A 22,647-nucleotide genomic window follows, 5' to 3' on the forward strand; every position below is an offset into this window, starting at 1 on the left:
TGCAGCAGTGAATTTTCTTCTTTATAGCTTGTTACTATAGTGGATTATATTGATTGACTTTCAAATAGTGAGCCAGTCTTGCATCTCTAGAATAAACTCCATTTGGCCATAATTTGAGTAATTCTTTTTATATATTATCAAATTGTATTTGCCAAATTGTGTTATATCTTACACCTTCTTAATACTTTTTCTTCTTCAGGGATCGCTTCCATATGGGTCTATCCACAATCCTGGAAACAACCACACTAGTTACAGAAATGCAAGAAGAGCTCTTGATTCTTGGCCCTCAAGTAGAACAAAAAACAAAGGTATGTTTGCTTTGAAATCTCTTTTAAAGATTTTATAGTCTAATATAGAACAGTGTTTGAAAGCAAAGGCTCCGATACCTGACAAAGATAGGCTAGAACTCCAGCTTTGTTACCCTATAGTTGTAGACATATGAAAGAAATAACTTGTTTTTTTGTCTCAGTTTATCTGTAAAATGAGAACAAAAAAGCAATAACAGCAAAATAGTAACATTATTACATTTTGATAATTAAGGGTAATAGGTATATAGCTAACTGTAGAAGCTTATGTAGAAAGATTCCCTAGTCAGTTAGTTAAATCCATCTGAAATATGCTGTGATAACTTGCAGTCTATCAACTATTCTAAAAACCATCATTCATCATCACTCTTTGTGTGTAATGCATGAAATATTTACTGTAGTCATCCTAGGCATTATCCCAATGGCAGACCAATGGAAGAGAGCACCAATGGCAGAGAGCTACCATCAAGCATGGTGGATGACAGAGCTTCTAAACGGGGGTGCAACTGAGAGCTGGCCAAATGGTGAGAGCTCTTGCTCTCTCCATTTTATTTGTCTCTTGCTCTCTCTCTCATTTTATGCATCTATTAAATATATTTCAGGCTGATTTTAATAAACTTAACCATAGTGAAATGAGATATTTGAATTACTCTTTTAGAAAAGAGATCACGTCTCTTAAAATTCATTCTAAGAACAATTATGTGCTTCATTAGGAAACAGAAACTCTAATGGAAAAACTACGGAAAGATTCACAAGTAGTTGAGAAAGTTCAGATGCTTGTTAAACAGGATGAAGAAATTGTGGCAGAAGAAGTAAGAATTGTGGAAGATTATGCTCAGGTAAAATTAAAATATAGTCAATACAAATAATTTGGAGATTTGAAAAAGTATTCCCTAACCTTCAAGTTTAAAAGTCAGACTGACTGGTCTTAAATATATAGTGCCTCAACTGTGGTTACTTTTCACTGTAATTCCAACAACTATTTACTGAGTCCCTACTACACACAGGATAACATTAAATGAAAATATGAAGTCCAAACATGCGTGTTCCCTGTCCTTGAGGAACCCACAATCTCAGGACGCTTTTCTGATTACAATGAACAGAAACTCATGCAGGCCATACCAAAAGTACATTTGGCCTTCAAGTGTAACATCTGCAAGAAACAAGGCAGCTCAAGAGACTGGGTATTTGGTGTGTGTCACTTCTGTTGCTGACTGAATAATTCTCTCTTTTTAAATTGATCATTCTCCTCCATACACTCCAGTCGGGATCTCAGCAGGAGCCAGTGTGGTTTAGCAAATCACTGAATGCTCAACTCTGGTCTGATCAGTAGCTGTTCCTGCTCAGAGCAAGTCGAGAGTAGAGCTTGTCTTCCGTGTACAAAGGTTTTTAATCAAGCAATTCCATCAATTAAAATACATATGTGAGCCTATACTCTAGTATGTGTGTGAATTATTTATAGATAAATTATATCCATGGGCTACCACCATTAGCTAATAGCCCAAAGCTCAACAAATATCTAGGGCAAGGTTTATTATGAATAACAGTGAATATACATACAGATTGCAAATAGTCCTTTCGGTCATTTCAAAATTTTCTTGTCGGTCTCTTGTCATACCTGATTAGCTCATCATTGCTTTTTACCTTGTAACATGGTTGAAGAAAAATTTATATCAAGAATAAAAGAAGTGTCAGCCTGCCTTTTGCTTGTTGTTCACTTGTGCTTCCACTGTTAGCATTGCCTTCAATCCAGTGTTTCTTTCAGACATCTTTTTAAGCTACCTGCCCATGTTTTAGGAGCTAGGTTACAGAATAGGCAAACTAGATTACAGAATAGACAAATCCCTCACTTGGACACAAGTAAGCTGCAAGGCTTCCTAGCATCCTGAGTATTAAGCAAATAGGGGAGGCCCCACTCCTGAGCCTTCTCAGATGGGGAGCTTCCCCTCTTCCATTAAGATGCCACCTGTCTCACTGAGTGATCCAGAACTTCTGTGATGCCAACCACCTGAAGGTGCCACTGTTGATCCATATATTAAATATGAGTACGGGGCCAAGCGGGGTGGCTCATGCCTGTAATCTCAGCACTTTGGGAGGCCGAGGCAGGCAGATCACGAGGTCAGGAGATCAAGACCATCCTGGCCAACATGGTGAAACCCTGTCTCTACTAAAAATACAAAAATTAGCTGAGTGTGGTGGTGCACGCCTGTAATCCCAGCTACTCGGAAGGCTGAGGCAGGAGAGTCGCTTGAACCTAGGAAGCAGAGATTGCAGTAAGCCAAGATCACACCACTGCACTCCAGCCTGGTGAGAGCAAGACTCTGTCTAAATAAATAAATAAATAAATAAACAAGAGTATGGCTTAATTTCATATTTAATATTTTATGCCAAATAAAAATTAGTATAGAGAAATTCATGGGGTTCGTTGTTGGTTTTTGTTTTGCTTTGTTTTGTTTTGTTTTTTTCCATACCACAAAGGGTAATCTTTTTTTCTCCCTGGCTTCGGCACAAAGCCAGATACATTAGGGCCTGGGGCCATATTTTTAAAAAGAATACAAAATTACTAGTACACAATTAGGTATGAAAGTAAATATGTACTTAGAATAAGTAAAGAAATTACAAGAAGATATAAAATTTTTAAAGCTGACAATTATCACAAACATCACAAAATCTAGAAAATTACCTCACACACTCCTATAATACTTTGTTTAAATTTTTTATTATACTTTTAAGTTCTGGGATACATGTGCAGAATGTGCAAGTTTGTTACCTAGGTATATATGTGCCATGGTTTGCTGCACCCATTAACATGTCATCCATATTAGGCATTTCTCCTAATGCTATCCCTCCCCTCGCCCCTCACCCCGCAACAGGCCCCAGTGTGTGATGTCTCCTCCCTGTGCCCATATGTTCTCATTGTTCAGCTCCCACTTATGAGTAAGAATATGTGGTGTTTGGTTTTCTGTTCTTGTGTTAGTTTGCAGAGAGTGATGGTTTCCAGCTTTATCCATGTCCCTGCAAAGGACATGAACTCATCCTTTTTATGGCTGCATGGTATTCCATGGTGTACATGTGCCACATTTTCTTTATCCAGTCTATCACTGATGGGCATTTGGGTTGGTTCCAAGTCTTTGCTATTGTGAATACTCCTGCAATAAATATACGTGTGCATGTGTCTTTATAGTAGAATGGTTTATAATCCTTTCCATATATACCCAGTAATGGGATTGCTGAGTCAAATGGTATTTCTGGTTCTAGATCTTTGAGAAATCGCCACACTGTCTTCCACAGTGGTTGAACTAATTTACATTCCCACCAACAGTGTAAAAGTGTTCCTATTTCTCCACATCCTCTCCAGCATCTATTATTTCCTGACTTATTAATGATCACCATTCTAACTGGTGTGAGATGGTATCTCATTGTGGTTTTGATTTGCATTTCTCTAATGACCAGTGATGATGAGCTTTTTTTTCATATGTTTGTTGACCACATAAATGTCTTCTTTTGAAAAGTGTCTGTTCATATCCTTTGCCCACTTTTTGATGAGGTCGTTTGTTTTTTTCTTGTACATTTCTTTAAGTTCCTTCCAGATTCTGGATATTAGCTCTTTGTCAAATGGATAGACTGCAAAAATTTTCCCCATTCTGTAGGTTGCCTGTTCACTCTGATGATTGTTTCTTTTGCTGTGCAGAAGCTCTTTAATTAGATCCCATTTGTCAATTTTGGCTTTTGTTACAATCGCTTTTGGTGTTTTAGTCATGAAGTCTTTGCCCATACCTATGTCCTGAATGGTATTGCCTAGGTTTTCTTCTAGGGTTTTTATGGTTTTGGGTCTTATATTTAAATCTTTAATCCATCTTGAGTTAATTTTTGTATAAAGTGTAAGGAAGGGATCCAGTTTCAGTTTTCTGCATATAGCTAGCCAATTTTCCCAACATTATTAAATAAGGAAACCTTTCCCCATTGCTGGTTTTGTCCAGTTTGTCAAAGATCAGATAGTTGTAGACGTGTAGGGTTATTTCTGAGACCTCTGTTCTGTTCCATTGGTCTGTATATCTGTTTTTGTACCAGTATCATGCTGTTTTGGTTACTGTAGCCTTGTAGTATACTTTGAAGTCAGGTAGCATGATGCCTCTAGCTTTGTTCTTTTTGCTTAGGATTGTCTTGTATATACAGGCTCTTTTTGGTTCCATATGAAATTTAAAGTAGTTTTTTCTAATTCTGTGAAAAAAAAGTCAATGGTAACTTAATGGGAATAGCATTTAATCTATAAATTACTTTGAGCAGTATGGCCATTTTCATGACAGTGATTCTTCCTATCCATGAGCATGGAATGTTTTTCCATTTGTTTGTGTCCTCTCTTATTTCCTTGAGCTGTGGTTAGTAGTTCTCCTTGAAGAGGTCCTTCACATCCCTTGTAAGTTGTATTCCTAGGTATTTTATTCTCTTTGTAGCAATTGTGAATGGGAATTTGCTCATGATTTGGCTCTCTGTTTGTCTATTATTGGTATATACGAATGCTTGTGATTTTTACACATCAATTTTGTATCCTGAGACTTTGCTGAAATTGCTTATCAGCTTAAGGAGTTTTGGGGCTGAGACGATGGGGTATTCTAAATGTCATCTGCAAACAGATACAATTTGACTTCCTCTCTTCCTATTTGAATACTTTTTATTTATTTCTCTCGCCTGATTACGCTGGGCAGAACTTCCAATATTATATCGAATAGGAGTGGTGAGCAAGGGCATCCTTGTCTTGTGCTGGTTTTCAAAGGGAATGCTTCCAGCTTTTGCCCATTCAGTATGATATTGGCTGTAGATTTGTCATAAATATCTCTTATTATTTTGAGGTATGTTCCATCAATACCTAGTTTATTCAGTGTTTTTAACATGAATGGGTGTTGAATTTTATCAAAGGCCTTTTCTGCGTATAATGAGATAATCATATGGTTTTTGTTATTGGTTCTGTTAATGTGATGGATTACATTTATTGATTTGCATGTGTTCAACCAACCTTGCATCCAGGGATGAAGCCGACTTCATCATGGTGGATAAGCTTTTTAATGTGCTGCTGGATTTGGTTTGCCAGTATTTTTTTGAGGATTTTCACATCAATGTTCATCAGGGATATTGGCCTGAGATTTTCTTTTTTTGTGGTGTCTTTGCCAGGTTTTGGTATCAGGATGATGCTGGCCTCATAAAATGAGTTAGGGAGGAATCCCTCTTTTTCTATTGTTTGAAGTAGTTTCAGAAGGAATGGTACCAGCTCCTCTTTGTACCTCTGTAGAATTTGGCTGTTAATCTGTCTGGTCCTGGGCTATTTTTTTTGGTTGGTAAGCTATTAATTACTCCCTCAATTTCAGAACTTGCTATTGGTCTATTCAGGGATTCAACTTCTTCCTGGTTTAGTCTTGGAAAGATGTACGTGTCCAGGAATTTATCCATTTCTTCTAGATTTTCTAGTTTATTTGCATAGAGGTGTTTATAGTATTCTCTGATGGTAGTTTGTATTTCTGTGGGATGAATGGTGGTCTCCCCTTTATCATTTTTTATTGTGTCTCTTTGATTCTTCTGTCTTTTCTTCTTTATTAGTCTGGCTAGTGGTCTATTTTGTTAATCTTTTCAATAACCCAGCTCATGGATTCATAGATGTTTTGAAGGGTTTTTCCTGTCTCTGTATCCTTCAGTTCTGCTCTGATCCTTGTTATTTCTTGCCTTCTGCTAGCTTTTGAATGTGTTTGCTCTTGCTTCTCTAGTTCTTTTAATTGTGATGTCAAGGTGTCAATTTTAGATCTTTCTTGCTTTCTCCTGTGGGCATTCAGTGCCATAAATTTCCCTCTAAACACTGCTATAGCTGTGTCCCAGAGATTCTGGTACGTTGTGTCTTTGTTCTCATTGGTTTCAAATAACTTATTTATTTCTGCCTTAATTTCATTATTTACCCAGTAGTCATTCAGGAGCAGGTTGTTCAGTTTCCATGTAGTTGTGTGGTTTTGAGTGAGTTTCTTAATCTTGAGTTCTAATTTGATGGCACTGTGGCCTGAGAGACTGTTTGTTATGATTTCCATTCTTTTGCATTTGGTGACAAGTGTTTTACTTCCAATTATGTGATCAATTTTAGAATAAGTGCTATGTGTTGCTGAGAAGAATGTATTTTCTGTTGATTTGAGGTGGAGAGTTCTGTAGATGTCTATTAGGTCTGCTTGGTCCTGAGCTGAGTTCAGGTCCTGAGCTGAGGTCATGTCCTGAATATTCTTGTTAATTTTCTGTCCCATTGATCTGTCTAATATTGACAGTGGGATGTTAAAATCTTCCACTATTATTGTGTGGGAGTCTAAGTCTCTTTGTAGATCTCTAAGAACTTGCTTTATGAATCTGGGTGCTCCCGTATTGGGTGCATATGTATTTAGGATAGTTAACTCTTCTTGTTGCATTGATTCCTTTGCCATTATGTAATGCCCTTCTTTATCTCTTTTGATCTTTGTTGGTTTAAAGTCTGTTTTATCAGAGACTAGGATTGCAATCCTTGCTTTTTTGCTTTCCATTTGCTTGGTAAATCTTCCTCCAGCCCTTTATCTTGACCCTGTGTGTGTCTTTGCACATGAGATGGGTCTCTTGAATACAGCACACTGATGGATCTTGACTCTTTATCCAATTTGCCAGTCTGTGTCTTTTAATTGGGGCATTTAGCCCATTTACATTTAAGGTTAATATAGTTATGTGTGAATTTGATCCTGTCATTACAATGCTAGCTGGTTATTTTGCCCATTAGTTGATGCAGTTTTTTCATAGTGTTGATGATCTTTACATTTTGGTATGTTTTTGCAGTGGCTGGCACCAGTTTTTCCTTTCCATATTTAGTGCTTCCTTCAGGAGCTCTTATAAGGTAGGCCTGATGGTGACAGAATCCTTCAGCATTTGCTTGTCTGTCAAGGATTTTATTTCTCTTTAAGTTATGAAGATTAGTTAGGCTGGATATGAAATTCTTGGTTGAAAATTCTTTTCTTTAAGAAGGTTGAATATTGGCCCCTACTCTCTTCTAGTTTGTAGGGTTTCTGCAGAGAGATCCACTGTTAGTCTGATGGGCTTCCCTTTGTGGGTAACCCGACCTTTCTCTCTGGCTGCCTTTAACATTTTTTCCTTCATTTCAACCTTGGTGAATCTGAGGATTAAGTGTCTTGGGGTTGCTCTTCTTGAGGAGTATCTTTATGGTTTGCTCTGTATTTCCTGAATTTGAATGTTGGCCTGTCTTGCTAGGTTGGGTGAGTTCTCCTGGATGATATCCTGAAGTGCGTTTTCCAGCTGGTTCCATTCTCTCCATCATTTTCAACTACGCCAATCAAATGTTGGTTTAGTCTTTTCACATAGTGCCATAATTCTTGGAGGCTTTGTTCATTCTTTTTCATTCTTTTTTCTCTTAAATTGCCTTCATGCTTTATTTCATTAAGCTGATTTTCAATATCTAATAGCCTTTCTTCCGCTTATTGATGCAGCTATTGATACTTGGGTATGCTTCACGAAGTTCTCATGCTGTGTTTTTCAGCTCCATCAGGTCATTTATGTTCTTCTCTAAACTAGTTATTTTAGTTAGCAATTACTCTTAATCTTTTATCAAGGTTCTTAGCTTCCTTGCATTGGGTTAGAACGTGCTCCTTTAGCTCAGAGGAGTTTGTTATTGCCCACCTTCAGAAGCCTATTTTTGTCAATTTGTCAAACTCATTCTCCATCCAGTTTTGTTCCCTTGCTGGCAAGGAGTTGTGATCCGTCAGAGGAGAAGAGGCATTCTGGGTTTTGGAATTTTCAGCATTTTTGTGCTGGTTTTTCCTCATCTTTTTTTTTTCTTTTTTTTATTATACTTTAAGTTCTAGGGTACATGTGCATAACGTGCAGGTTTGTTACATATGTATACTTGTGCAATGTTGGTGTGCTGCACCCATCAACTCGTCAGCACCCATCAACTCGTCATTTACATCAGGTATAACTCCCAATGCAATCCCTCCCCTTCCCCCCTCCCCGTGATAGGCCCTGGTGTGTGATGTTCCCCTTCCCGAGTCCAAGTGATCTCATTGTTCAGTTCCCACCTATGAGTGAGAACATGCGGTGTTTGGTTTTCTGTTCTTGTGATAGTTTGCTAAGAATGATGGTTTCCAGCTGCATCCATGTCCCTACAAAGGACACAAACTCATCCTTTTTTATGGCTGCATAGTATTCCATGGTGTATATGTGCCACATTTTCTTAATCCAGTCTGTCACTGATGGACATTTGGATTGATTCCAAGTCTTTGCTATTGTGAATAGTGCCGCAAAAAACATACGTGTGCATGCGTCTTTATAGCAGCATGATTTATAATCCTTTGGGTATATACCCAGTAATGGGATGGCTGGGTCATATGGTACATCTAGTTCTAGATCCTTGAGGAATCGCCATACTGTTTTCCATAATGGTTGAACTAGTTTACAATCCCACCAACAGTGTAAAAGTGTTCCTATTTCTCCACATCCTCTCCAGCACCTGTTGTTTCCTGACTTTTTAATGATCTCCATTCTAATTGGTGTGAGATGGTATCTCATTGTGGTTTTGATTTGCATTTCTCTGATGGCCAGTGATGATGAGCATTTTTCATGTGTCTGTTGGCTGTGTGAATGTCTTCTTTTGAGAAATGTCTGTTCATATCCTTTGCCCACTTTTTGATGGGGTTGTTTGTTTTTTTCTTGTAAATTTGTTTGAGTTCTTTGTAGGTTCTGGATATTAGCTCTTTGTCAGATGAGTAGATTGCAAAAATTTTCTCCCATTCTGTAGGTTGCCTGTTCACTCTGATGGTAGTTTCTTTTGCTGTGCAGAAGCTCTTTAGTTTAATGAGATCCCATTTGTCAATTTTGGCTTTTGCTGCCGTTGCTTTTGGTGTTTTAGACATGAAGTCTTTGCCCATGCCTATGTCCTGAATGGTACTACCTAGGTTTTCCTCTCGGGTTTTTATGGTATTAGGTCTAACATTTAAGTCTCTAATCCACCTTGAATTAATTTTCATATAAGGAGTAAGGAAAGGATCCAGTTTCAGCTTTCTACTTATGGCTAGCCAATTTTCCCAGCACCATTTATTAAATAGGGAATCCTTTCCCCATTTCTTGTTTCTCTCAGGTTTGTCAAAGATCAGATGGCTGTAGATGTGTGGTATTATTTCTGAGGACTCTGTTCTGTTCCATTGGTCTATATCTCTGTTTTGGTACCAGTACCATGCTGTTTTGGTTACTGTAGCCTGGTAGTATAGTTTGAAGTCAGGTAGCGTGATGCCTCCAGCTTTGTTCTTTTGACTTAGGATTGTCTTGGAGATGCGGGCTCTTTTTTGGTTCCATATGAACTTTAAAGCAGTTTTTTCCAATTCTGTGAAGAAACTCATTGGTAGCTTGATGGGGATGGCATTGAATCTATAAATAACCTCGGGCAGTATGATTTTCACGATATTGATTCTTCCTATCCATGAGCATGGTATGTTCTTCCATTTGTTTGTGTCCTCTTTTATTTCACTGAGCAGTGGTTGGTAGTTCTCCTTGAAGAGGTCCTTTACATCCCTTGTAAGTTGGATTCCTAGGTATTTTATTCTCTTTGAAGCAATTATGAATGGAAGTTCATTCATTATTTGGCTCTCTGTTTGTCTGTTACTGGTGTATAAGAATGCTTGTGATTTTTGCACATTAATTTTGTATCCTGAAACTTGCTGAAGTTGCTTATCAGCTTAAGGAGATTTTGGACTGAGACATGGGGTTTTCTAAATATACAATCATGTCATCTGCAAAGAGGGACAATTTGACTTCTTCTTTTCCTAATTGAATACCCTTTATTTCTTTCTCTTGCCTGATTGCCCTAGCCAGAACTTCCAACACTATGTTGAATAGGAGTGGTGAGAGAGGGCATCCCTGTCTTGTGCCAGGTTTCAAAGGGAATGTTTCCAGTTTTTGCTCATTCAGTATGATATTGGCTGTGGGTTTGTCAAAATAGCTCTTATTATTTTGAGGTACATTCCATCAATACCGAATTTATTGAGCATTTTTAGCATGAAGGGCTGTTGAATTTTGTCAAAAGCCTTTTCTGCATCTGTTGAGATAATCATGTGGTTCTTGTCTTTCGTTCTGTTTATATGCTGGATTATGTTTATTGATTTGCGAATGTTGAACCAGCCTTGCATCACAGGGATGAAGCCCACTTCATCATGGTGGATAAGCTTTTTGATGTGCTGCTGAATCCGGTTTGCCAGTATTTTATTGAGGATTTTTGCATCGATGTTCATCAGGGATATTGTTCTAAAATTCTCTTTTTTTGTTGTGTCTCTGCCAGGCTTTGGTATCAGGATGATGTTGGCCTCATAAAATGAGTTAGGGAGGATTCCCTCTTTTTCTATTGATCGGAATAGTTTCAGAAGGAATGTTATCAGCTCCTCCGTGTACCTCTGGTAGAATCCAGCTGTGAATCCATCTGGTACTGGACTTTTTTTGGTTGGTAGGCTATTAATTATTGCCTCAATTTCAGAGCCTGCTATTGGTCTATTCAGGGATTCAACTTCTTCCTGGTTTAGTCTTGGAAGAGTGTAAGTGTCCAGGAAATTATCCATTTCTTCTAGATTTTCTAGTTTATTTGCTGAGACGTGTTTATAGTATTCTCTGATAGTAGTTTGTATTTCTGTGGGGTCAGTGGTGATATCCCCTGTATCATTTTTATTGCGTCTATTTGATTCTTCTCTCTTTTCTTCTTTATTAGTCTTGCTAGCAGTCTGTCAATTTTGTTGATCTTTTCAAAAAACCAACTCCTGGATTCATTGATTTTTTGGAGGATTTTTTTGTGTCTCTATCTCCTTCAGTTCTGCTCTGATCTTAGTTATTTCTTGCCTTCTGCTAGCTTTCGAATGTATTTGCTCTTGCTTCTCTAGTTCTTTTAATTGTGATGTTAGAGTGTCAATTTTAGATCTTTCCTGCTTTCTCTTGTGAGCATTTAGTGCTATAAATTTCCCTCTACACACTGCTTTAAATGTGTCCCAGAGATTCTGGTATGTTGTATCTTTGTTCTCATTGGTTTCAAAGAACATCTTTATTTCTGCCTTCATTTCGTTATGTACCCAGTAGTCATTCAGGAGCAGGTTGTTCAGTTTCCATGTAGTTGAGCAGTTTTGATTGAGTTTCTTAGTCCTGAGTTCTAGTTTGATTGCACTGTGGTCTGAGAGACAGTTTGTTATAATTTCTGTTCTTGTCCATTTGCTGAGGAGTGCTTTACTTCCAAGTATGTGGTCAATTTTGGAATAAGTGCGATGTGGTGCTGAGAAGAATGTATATTCTGTTGATTTGGGGTGGAGAGTTCTATAGATGTCTATTAGGTCTGCTTGCTGCAGAGATGAGTTCAATTCCTGGTTATCCTTGTTAACTTTCTGTCTCGTTGATCTGTCTAATGTTGACAGTGGAGTGTTCAAGTCTCCCATTATTATTGTATGGGAGTCTAAGTCTCTTTGTAAGTCTCTAAGGACTTGCTTTATGAACCTGGGTGCTCCTGTATTGGGTGCATATATATTTAGGATAGTTAGCTCTTCCTGTTGAATTGATCCCTTTACCAGTATGTAATGGCCTTCTTTGTCTCTGTTGATCTTTGATGGTTTAAAGTCTGTTTTATCAGAGACTAGTATTGCAACCCCTGCTTTTTTTTGTTCTCCATTTGCTTGGTAAATCTTCCTCCATCCCTTTATTTTGAGCCTGTGTGTGTCTCTGCATGTGAGATGGGTCTCCTGAATACAGCAGACTGATGGGTCTTGACTTGTTATCCATTTTGCCAGTCTGTGTCTTTTACTTGGAGCATTTAGTCCATTTACATTTAAGGTTAATATTGTTATGTGTGAACTTGATCCTGCCATTATGATATTAACTGGTTATTTTGCTCGTTAGTTGATGCAGTTTCTTCCTACCCTAAATGGTCTTTACATTTTGGCATGTTTTTGCAATGGCTGGTACCGGTTGTTCCTTTCCATGTTGAGTGCTTCCTTCAGGGTCTCTTGTAAGGCAGGCCTAGTGGTGACAAAATCTCTAAGCATTTGCTTATCTGTAAAGGATTTTATTTCTCCTTCACTGATCAAACTTAGTTTGGCTGGATATGAAATTCTGCGTTGAAAATTCTTTTCTTAAAGAATGTTGAATATTGGCCCCCACTCTCTTCTGGCTTGTAGACTTTCTGCCGAGAGATCTGCTGTTAGTCTGATGGGCTTCCCTTTGTGGGTAACTCGACCTTTCTCTCTGCCTGCCCTTAAGATTTTTTCCTTCATTTCAACTTTGGTGAATCTGGCAATTATGTGTCTTGGAGTTGCTCTTCTCGAGGAGTATCTTTGTGGCGTTCTCTGTATTTCCTGGATTTGAATGTTGGCCTGCCCTACTAGGTTGGGGAAGTTCTCCTGGATGATATCCTGAAGAGTGTTTTCCAACTTGGTTCCATTTTCCCCCTCACTTTCAGCCACCCCAATCAGACGTAGATTTGGTCTTTTTACATAATCCCATACTTCTTGCAGGCTTTGTTCATTTCTTTTTCTTCTTTTTTCTTTTGGTTTCTCTTCTCGCTTCATTTCATTCATTTGATCCTCAATCGCTGATACTCTTTCTTCCAGTTGATCGAGTCGGTTACTGAAGCTTGTGCATTTGTCATGTATTTCTCGTGTCATGGTTTTCATCTCTGTCAGTTCGTTTATGACCTTCTCTGCATTAATTACTCTAGCCATCAATTCTTCCAGTTTTTTTTCAAGATTTTTAGTTTCTTTGCACTGGGTACATAATTCCTCCTTTAGCTCTGAGAAGTTTGATGGACTGAAGCCTTCTTCTCTCATCTCGTCAAAGTCATTCTCCGTCCAGCTTTGATCTGTTGCTGGCGATGAGTTGCGCTCCTTTGCCAGGGGAGATGAGCTCTTATTTTTTGAATTTCCAGCTTTTCTGCCCTGATTTTTCCCCATCTTTGTGATTTTATCTGCCTCTGGTCTTTGATGATGGTGATGTACTGATGGGGTTTTGGTGTAGGTGTCCTTCCTGTTTGGTAGTTTTCCTTCTAACAGTCAGGACCCTCAGCTGTAGGTCTGCTGGAGATTGCTTGAGGTCCACTCCAGACCCTGTTTGCCTGGGTATCAGCAGCAGAGGCTGCAGAAGATAGAATATTGCTGAGCAGCAAGTGTACCTGTCTGATTCTTGCTTTGGAAGCTTCCTCTCAGGGGTGTACTCCACCGTGTGAGGTGTGGGGTGTCGGTCTGCCCCTAGTGGGGGATGTCTCCCAGTTAGGCTACTCAGGGGTCAGGGACCCACTTGAGCAGGCAGTCTGTCCCTTCTCAGATCTCAACCTCTGTGTTCGGAGATCCACTGCTCTCTTCAAAGCTGTCAGACGGAGTCGTTTGCATCTGCAGAGGTTTCTACTGCTTTTGTTGTTGTTTAGGTGTGCCCTGTCCCCAGAGGTGGGGTCTACAGAGATAGGCAGGTTTCCTTGAGCTGCTGTGAGCTCCACCCAGTTCAAGCTTCCCAGTGGCTTTGTTTACCTACTTAAGCCTCTGCAATGGCGGGCGCCCCTCCCCCAGCCTCGCTGCTGCCTGCGGTTAGATCACAGACTGCTGTGCTAGCAATGAGGGAGGCTCCGTAGGCATGGGACCCTCCCGGCCAGGTGTGGGATATAATCTCCTGGTGTGCCTGTTTGCTTAAAGCGCAGTATTGGGGTGGGAGTTACCTGATTTTCCAGGTGTTGTGTGTCTCAGTTCCCCTGGCTAAGAAAAGGGATTCCCTTCCCCCTTGAGCTTCCCAGGTGAGGCGATGCCTCGCCCTGCTTCAGCTCTTGCTGGTCGGGCTGCAGCAGCTGACCAGCACCGATTGTCCGGCACTCCCTAGTGAGATGAACCCAGTACCTCAGTTGAAAATGCAGAAATCACCAGTCTTCTGTGTCGCTGGCACTGGGAGCTGGAGACTGGAGCTGTTTCTATTCGGCCATCTTGCTCCACCCCCGCATTTTTCCTCATCTTTATGGATTTATCTACCTATGGTCTTTGTTCTTGATGACCTTCAGATGGAGTTTTTGTGTGGTTGTCCTTTTTGTTGATGTTGATGCTATTGCTTTCTGTTTGTTGGTTTTTCTTTTAACAGTCAGGCCCCGCTTCTGCAGGTCTGCTGGAATTTGCTGGGGGTCCACTCCAGACCCTGTTTGCCTGGGTATCACCAATGGAGGCTGCAGAACAGCAAAGATTGCTGCATGCTCCTTCCTCTGGAAGCTTCATCCCAGAGGGGCACCCACCAGATGACAGCTGGAGCTCTCCTGTCTGTCGACCCCTGCTGGGAAGTGTCTCTCCATCAGGAGGCATGCAGCTCAGGGACCCACTTGAGGCAGCCTGTCTCTTAGCAGAGCTCGAATGCTGTGCTGGGAGATCCACTGCTCTCTTCAGAGCTGGTAGGCAGGAACATTCAAGTCTGCTGAAGCTATGGCCACAGCCACCCCTTCCTTCAAGTGCTCTGTCCCAGGGAGATGGGAGTTTTATCTACAAGCCCCTGATGGGGCTGCTGCCTTTCTTTCAGAGACGTCCTGCTCAGACAGGAGGTATCTGGAGAGAGAGTCTGGCCACAGCGGCTTTGCAGCACTGAGGTTGGCTCTGCCCAATCCAAAATTCAGGGCAGCTTTGTTTACACTGTGAGGGGAAAACTGCCTACTCAAGCCTCAGTAATGGTGGATGCCCCTCCCCCCACCAAGCTTGAGTCCCAGGTCATCTTCAGACTGCTGTGCTGGCAGCGAGAATTTCAAGCCAGTGGATCTTAGCTTGCTGGGCTCCATTGGGGTGGGATCCACTGAGCAAGACCACTTGGATTTCTGGCTTCAGTTCCATTTCCAGGGGATTGAATGGTTCTGTCTTGCTGGCATTCCAGGCACCACTAGGGTATGAAAAAAAACTCCTCAGCTAGCTTGGTGTCTGCCCAAACAGCTGCCCAGTTTTGTGCTTGAAACTGGGGCCCTTGTGGTGTAGGCACCCAAAGGAATCTCCTGGTCTGTGGGTTGTGAAGACTGGGAAAAGTATAGTATCTGGGCCAGAATGCACTGTCCTTCATGGCACAGTCCCTCATGGCTTCCCTTGGCTATGGGAGGGAGTTCCCTGACCCCTTGTGCTTCCCGGGTGAGGTGATGCCCCACCCTGCTTCAGTTCTCCCTCCGTGGGCTGCACCCACTGTCTAACCAGTCCCAGTGAGATGAACTGGGTACCTCCGCTGGAAGTGCAGAAATCACCCACCTTCTGCGTTGGTCTCACTGGAGCTGCAGACCGGAGCTGTTCCTATTTGGCCATCTTGGCCTAATCATGCCATACTCCTATAATACTTTTTTGTACATTTTCTCACCACATACTCTGTGATCATTTCTTCATATTATAGTGATTTTGTAATATCATTTCCTAAAAAATCTTTAGCATAATTGATCAAATGTATTTTTCATTTTTGAGAGTTTAGAAGTTTCTTCCAACTTTATAAGTTATTATTGACGATGCCATGAATATTTATAGGACTGCTATTGCATTTGGTATAAGCAGCAATGGCTTTTCAAGAGTTCTTGTGCAGTGATTAATTTCAAATACTGTTTGAATCAATGACATTCATTAACCAGTTTTCCATCAATGCTCCCATTATAGCAGTGTTTTCTGATATTTATGTCAATAAATATCATTAATGTCAATATTTCTTGAAAACGCAGCAAGAACTTTAAATTCTTCCAATGTGATCATATGATTCATTCTTCTTCATTACTTGGATAATTAGACAAAACAAGAGCCACTTCATTACTTACGTTCTAAATTTATTTTTTCATTTTAATAAATTTTTGCTTTTGGTATGACCTGAAATTTTTCATTATGATTTGCTCCTCAATATCAGAATAACCTCTACTGATTTTACCACTCACCTTTATTTCATATTTCACACGTTTTTATCTTAATTATATACATGTAAATAAAATTTTTTAATTTTAAAATAAGGCACCTCTCACATATCTATATAAGAAATCTGTAATTTCTCACTTACTTCATTGAAACACTCCAAAACATCTTGCCAAATGCAGTATTTCTTCAAAACCCAGGAATTCTGATGAATTTGATATTATACAATTCCCACTAAAAAAGGGAAAAAATAGTACAGCAGATTTAGAATAGTATATACTGCTTATCAAGTACACTCAAAATGAAGCTTCATTTTGCAAAGGTGTCAATGAAAATCTAACCCTCCACTTACAATTTTATACATCTAATAAGTGGAAATATTTCCACAGAGTAGCTTCTAGACCCATACATTGTAAATCTCATCTCTCCTATACTAACCTGTGGGTTACTTCTGGTGCCAGACCCTATAGGACAAGTTTCTATTACAATATGACCTCTGGACTTAATGTCACCCCACTGGGAAAGTTAGACCAGCAGAAAACAGAAGTATTTCTGGAAGTCATTTCTATTTCAGACGGCTTACATAGCTTTATTATATAGGGGGAAGTAACTGTGCGCAATATAAATATAATTCCCAACTCAACTTTTTAGCCAGATCCCAAAATGTCCACAGCCACTCCAGCACCTGATGTGACAGGAAACCTAACTAAGAGTGAGACAAAATGCAAAGAGAAATTGTTCCTAATTGATTGCAGTTCAAATGTCTTACCTTTGCAAAATGAAAACATATGACCCTGCAAATATAATAGCAGGGCAGCTTGCACAACCTTGGAAGGAATGTGTGCAAGTGAGAGGCTGAAGTTTAAGCTTCGTAGCTTCACACTAATTCTACTCTTAACCGGACCATTCCTCAAAAGGGCATTGTTAATTCTACACTGAGTCTAAGAGGTAAGGCAGAAATCACTGTATTTTTGCTTACCATGTATACCTTCTCATCAAGGACTGAATCATATACATTTTAGGACAATGATACACCTTTCCAACAGTACAAGCATGTGTGTGTATATCTAAGTCATACAAGATGCATAACTTATGGGCATTGTAAAAATTTCAAATTATATTTTCCAAGTTCAGCATATAAAAATTTTAAATATGCAACTATATTGATTCATATATATTTGGGGACCTATATTTTTATTGCAGAAAACTGCCAATGAACTAAAAAGTGTGCTGCCAGCCTTAGACAAGGCAATTGTGGCTCTGAATGCCCTGGATAAAGCTGATGTCGCTGAATTAAGGTAACTCTCCTAAGTTTCTTTTGAATTGGAAAAGCTCAGAAAAAAAAAAAAAAAAAAAAATTCATGTTTACTAAGCCTATATTCCATTTTTAGCTTCTATGCTAAGCCTATATTCCATTTTTTAACCTTGGTTTAAGATTTTTTACGCATCTTGGTTAAGTGTTCATTCTGTATGGTATATACTGTATCTTGTCAATTTTATGATGCCTTCAATTGTAAGGTTTATCAGTATTTTCTGTATCCTTAAGAAAAAATGCTGCCAGTTAAACTATGACGTGCTGTTTGTTATAAACTGAATCTCAATCTCTTTGATGTAAAAATGTGCATCTTAAAATTGACAAAATACAATATACAGTGAGCAAGAGGGAGTATCAGGAGATGACATCAGAGAAGTAACAGGGGCCAGTTCTTCCCCAGCACAGCCCCTCGTGTACCTCATGACTTTGTTCCAGAAAGTTCTATTCTTTTAGCTTTTTTTTCTAGCAGATATTCCATAGAGAGTGATCAGTTCAAATTCCCTTTAGCCTAATTTCTGAGGGCCAGTGTGTCATAGTGGTTAAGCACATGGGCTCTGATACCAAGCTTCCTGGCTTGGAATCCTGGCACTGCCACTTTCTAGCTATATAAGCTCTCTGTGCCTGAGCTTTCCTTTTGTGCAAGAGTGATTGCAGATGTTGAAAGGACTGAATGAGTTAATACAGGTAAAGTACTTGTAACAGAGGCTGGAATAAGACAACTGCTCAATAAAGGTTACTTTCATGATCAGAGGTTTCCTCTGATCAAGTAGGCCCTTTTCCCTGCCCTAGTAGTACTACAAAAGCTAAGAAAACCAGCCTTGTCTTTGAACTCCTTGAGTATGTCTTGTTTGTTTGTTGTTTGTTTTTAAAGAACCTCCTTTGTTATATTGCTAATGTGTATTTTACTTTGCTCACTCCAAAATGCCACACGAATGAGGATGCCTTATAACCTGATCTCCATTGCTATTCTTGGACATGCAGCAGAGGCATCTAGCAGATGCACAGCTTAGTCCATTTTCTTTCCAAGCTGCTATTTCTATCATCAAAATGCCAATGATTGCCCCATGATAGTTTCATCCTTTGCCACTTTGCAACATGAACCACTAGAAGCAGGAAGTAGACAGTAGAAAATGCAGATTGGAGAAAATCAAGAAAGATCCAAGACAGACTACTTCTGTGAAGTAATAAAGAATTTCAAAGCAAATTTCCAGTAGACAAGTCTCACTTTGAATCAAATATTTATTCCTGGAAAGTGGCACAAAGATTGAACTACAGTCAATTTAAGCCTGTTTCCCCTTTAATTTAAATTAAATTTCCTAGGTAATACATTTTATCCTAGTATTATATTCACATCGTATTTGTTTTAAATAGCGTCAAACCTGGGTAAAATTGAGGAAAGGTTCCTTATTGGAGCGCTCACTTCTCCTTTGTGGACCTTTTCTCTTTTCCTAGTTCCTTGGTTATCTTTCTCATTATTTCAAAAAGGCCAAGCTGATAATCTCAGAAAAGCAACCTGAAAAATTATTTCAGAATAAGGTGCTAATGACTGAGTTATTCAATCCATTTGAAAATGATCTTCATTTTAAAATTAGACTGTTAAAGAGACTAAACATTAAATCAAATGAACACATAGGTTAGAATTTCTAGTTGTACAGACACTGGGACCTACCTAAGGCTGAAGGATGGAAGGAGGGAGACAGTCAGAAAATGTAACTGTTACGTACTGGGCTTAGTACCAGGGTGATGAAATAACCTGTACAACAAACTCCCATGACACAAGTTTACCTGTATAACAAACCTGCACATGTACTCCTGAAACTAAAATAAAAGTTGAAAAAAAATTCTAGTTGTGAAATTCAAGGCAGGGGACCTTCTTGGTAAGCCCTTTGGATAATGTCATGCATGTAAAGTTGGCTTGGTTTCCTTCCTTCTTTGGGAAGTCTGTGTGATTTTCACTTGGGGAGGCTCATTACCCTGTGTGGACCTACCCTGCCTCGTTCCAAGTTCCAAATGCTGGTGCACAGCAACCATCACCCCCTTGTGATTTCTCTTTGAAACTTGCTTCTTATAAATGTTATTCTGACCCTGACTTTCCAAAGCATCAACTTCTTACCTAACAGTCCAGTGGCCTGTCAACTGATTAAGACATAGTGAAGAGGCAGCTTCCAATGTTCCAATAATAAATACATTATTAATGACTTAAAGGACAAATTCGCATCCACCCTTCCTCCCCTGACTGTTTTATCTGGGATTTTTGCGGTGGGAATTTTAGATCAGGAAGAAGAAATGGCAGCATGTGTTTAAGGGGAGTTGGCTGTTACGTTACTTCTTAAGTCACGAGAACAGGGCTGACTCGGAGCGCATACACGTGTACAGTGTCTCTGGGAAGCAGTCATCAGTAAATCAACCCTGGGCTGAAATAAGAGAGGGGTTTCTATTTTTAAATAACTCTGCATTGAAGACTTTTCTTTTTTTTTTTCTTTTTTTTTTTCTTTTTTTTTTTGAGACAGTGTGTCTAGCTTTGTCGCCCAGGCTGGAGAACAGTGGCGTGATCTTGGCTCACTCCAGCCTCCGCTTCCTGGGTTCCAGCGATTCTCCTGCTTCAATCACCAAGTAGCTGGGACTATAGGCACCCGCCACCATACCCAGCTAATTTTTTTATTTTTGTAGAGACAGGGTTTCGCAAAGTTGGCCAGGCTGGTCTCAAACTCCTGACCTCAAGTGATCTGCCCACCTCAGCCTCCCAAAGTGCAGGGATTACAGGCATGAGCCACCATGCCCAGCCCAAGACTTTTTATAATAAAATTAGCCTCTAACTCAGATGTAGTACTTATTTAAGTTTTATGCATTTCATCTTCCTAAAACGATGATATCCTTATATTTAAGACACCCAATCTTTAAAAAATACCTAAATAATTAAATAGCTATATGTTGACAAATAGTTTTCCTTGTCCAAATGTGTGTTAAAAAATCTGTGTATATTGTCTTCTGAGATATTTACAGGGTGCATTTCATTTTTGATTGTGAAGTTGATGAGATTTTCATCATCTATTACAGAGTATACACACGGCCTCCCTTCCTCGTACTGACTGTCATGAATGCAGTGTGTATACTTCTGCAAAAGAAACCTAACTGGGCAACGGCAAAGTTACTTCTTTCAGAAACTGGTTTCCTGAAAAAATTGATTAACCTTGACAAGGACAGCATACCTGATAAGGTAAAAAGTTGATCTGTAATTGATGCATCTCATATTTACACTCTGTAGGATCAAACAGACCACCTGCCATCTAAATTGTTCTATTCTTAGATGGGGAAACTATTCTCTAGGAAAATAGCTCTATTCTTCCAGGCAAGAGAGGAGATGCCTAGTTGGATAGGGAAAAGAAATCCCAGTCTGAGAAAAATTTCATTCTGATTATGGCTCCCAAAAGTAGATGAGAAATACGGTATATCTAACTCCAAACTGTGTGTGATACCATTTAGAAATAGAGGTGGACCTGTGGGTATGTGACACAGCTAAGGTAGAGAACATCCTCAGAGAGCCCCAGTGTTCCCCAGGTCACATCACCATTACTGACCAGACAGACCTTTGAATAGGGACTGTGCCTTGCCAATATGCCGCCTAGGGGACAGAAGGAAGAGGATGGTATTCCTAGTCACCTCACACCTGAAGTGCACAAGGAGACTTCAGAATTTTTAGTCATCAAATTTCTAAAGCTGGAGAAAGTTAATCTGTATTGTTTTTGTTTTAAAAGTTTCTTTTTAAAAAGTATAGCAAAGCTACTGCAACAACAGTAGCAATAGCAGGATGTTTATAACAAAGACTTTTTCTCTCCTGGTACTAGGTTTTGCTGTTGTCATTTTGTTTTGTTTTTTGTTTGTTTTTTGTTTTGAGACGGAGTCTCGCTATGTTGCCCAGGCTGGAGATCTCAGCTCACTGCAACCTCCACCCGCCGGGGTTCAAGCGATTCTCCTGCCTTAGCCTCCTGAGTAGCTGAGACTACAGGTGCCCGCCACTATGCCCAGCTAATTTTGTATTTTTGGTGGAGACAGGGTTTCACCACGTTGGGCAGGCTGGTCTTGAACTCCTGAGCTTGTGATCTGCTCCCCTTGGCCTCCCAAAGTGCTGGGATTACAGGCGGGAACCACCTTGCCCAACCACTAGGGTCATTTTTGTAGCCAGGCATGTGTCTTTGATTCTACTATTAAAGATAAGTTATTTATTTATTTTTTTTTTTAGACAGAGTCTCACTCTATGCACTTGCTGGAGTACAGTGGTGTGATCTCGGCTCACTGCAACCTCTGCCTCCCGGGTTCAAGTGATTCTCGTGCCTCAGGTTCCCCAGTAGCTAGGATTACAGGCGTGTGCCATCATGCCCAGCTAATTTTTGTATTTTTAGTAGAGACAGGATTTCACCATGTTGGCCAGACTGGTCTCAAACTCCTGACCTCTGGTGACCCACCCACCTTGGCCTCCCAAAGGGCTCGGTTTACAGGCATGAGCCACCATGCCCCACCTGAATATTTTAATATGAAATAAAATTTCAATCTAGTGTAGACTGGGGAAAACTTCAGGTGAATAATATTTCTTTCTAATGTAATACATTAACTGTGTACTCTCTAGGTTTTCATGAAGCTAAAAAAAATTTTAACCTTACCTGATTTCAACCCAAACAAGATTGCGCTGGTTTCTGTTGCTTGTTGCTCCCTGTGCCAGTGGGTTATAGCTTTGAATAACTACCATGAAGTACAGAAGGTATGCTTTTCCTCCTAAACATCTGTCATGATTTGAAAGTGGCATGTCAATGTCCCAGAAATAATTTTTATTTAACAATACTCAAGTGAACTTGAGTGGAAAGGATACCTAAGGAGAAACACTTTAATCAAATATATTATTCTAACTCACACAGATGTCAAGTGCTCCCATTAAATTTGTTATTTATTGACAACTATGCTAGTATTTGTTTATTTCATTTTATTGTTTCACCATAATAGGCTACTTTGTACATAGTTCTAGGAAAGTTTAATTGTAACAATGGACATCTGTAAATGTCTTTCAAATATAAATGACATTTTTAACAGTACAGCTGACTTTTTTTTGACACTTAAATGTTCTGACATTCTC

The 22,647-nt window shown here is 39.6% G+C and overlaps 1 protein-coding gene across 9 annotated transcripts in view; it reads left to right on the forward strand.

Moving 5' to 3' along the window:
* Window positions 1-22,647, forward strand: part of LOC105478882 (dynein axonemal heavy chain 14) — a 524,402-nt gene that overhangs the window by 417,635 nt on the left and 84,120 nt on the right. For 7 of the 9 annotated variants that reach the window (XR_011614730.1, XM_071081203.1, XM_071081205.1 and 4 more), the window contains 5 exons: window positions 200-308; window positions 1,019-1,144; window positions 17,411-17,505; window positions 20,580-20,739; window positions 22,147-22,278. Coding sequence is in view for 8 of the 9 variants with exons in the window: in XM_071081203.1 (XP_070937304.1) it covers window positions 200-308; window positions 1,019-1,144; window positions 17,411-17,505; window positions 20,580-20,739; window positions 22,147-22,278 (622 nt within the window). In the remaining variant the exon portion in view is untranslated. Of the gene's footprint in view, window positions 1-199; window positions 309-706; window positions 818-1,018; window positions 1,145-1,569; window positions 1,728-17,410; window positions 17,506-20,579; window positions 20,740-22,146; window positions 22,279-22,647 lie in introns of those variants that run through there. The other 2 variants (XM_071081239.1, XM_071081240.1) reach the window with 2 other exon arrangements.

This window comes from Macaca nemestrina, chromosome 1, assembly GCF_043159975.1.
Source record: "Macaca nemestrina isolate mMacNem1 chromosome 1, mMacNem.hap1, whole genome shotgun sequence".
Taxonomy (NCBI): Eukaryota; Metazoa; Chordata; class Mammalia; order Primates; family Cercopithecidae; genus Macaca; species Macaca nemestrina.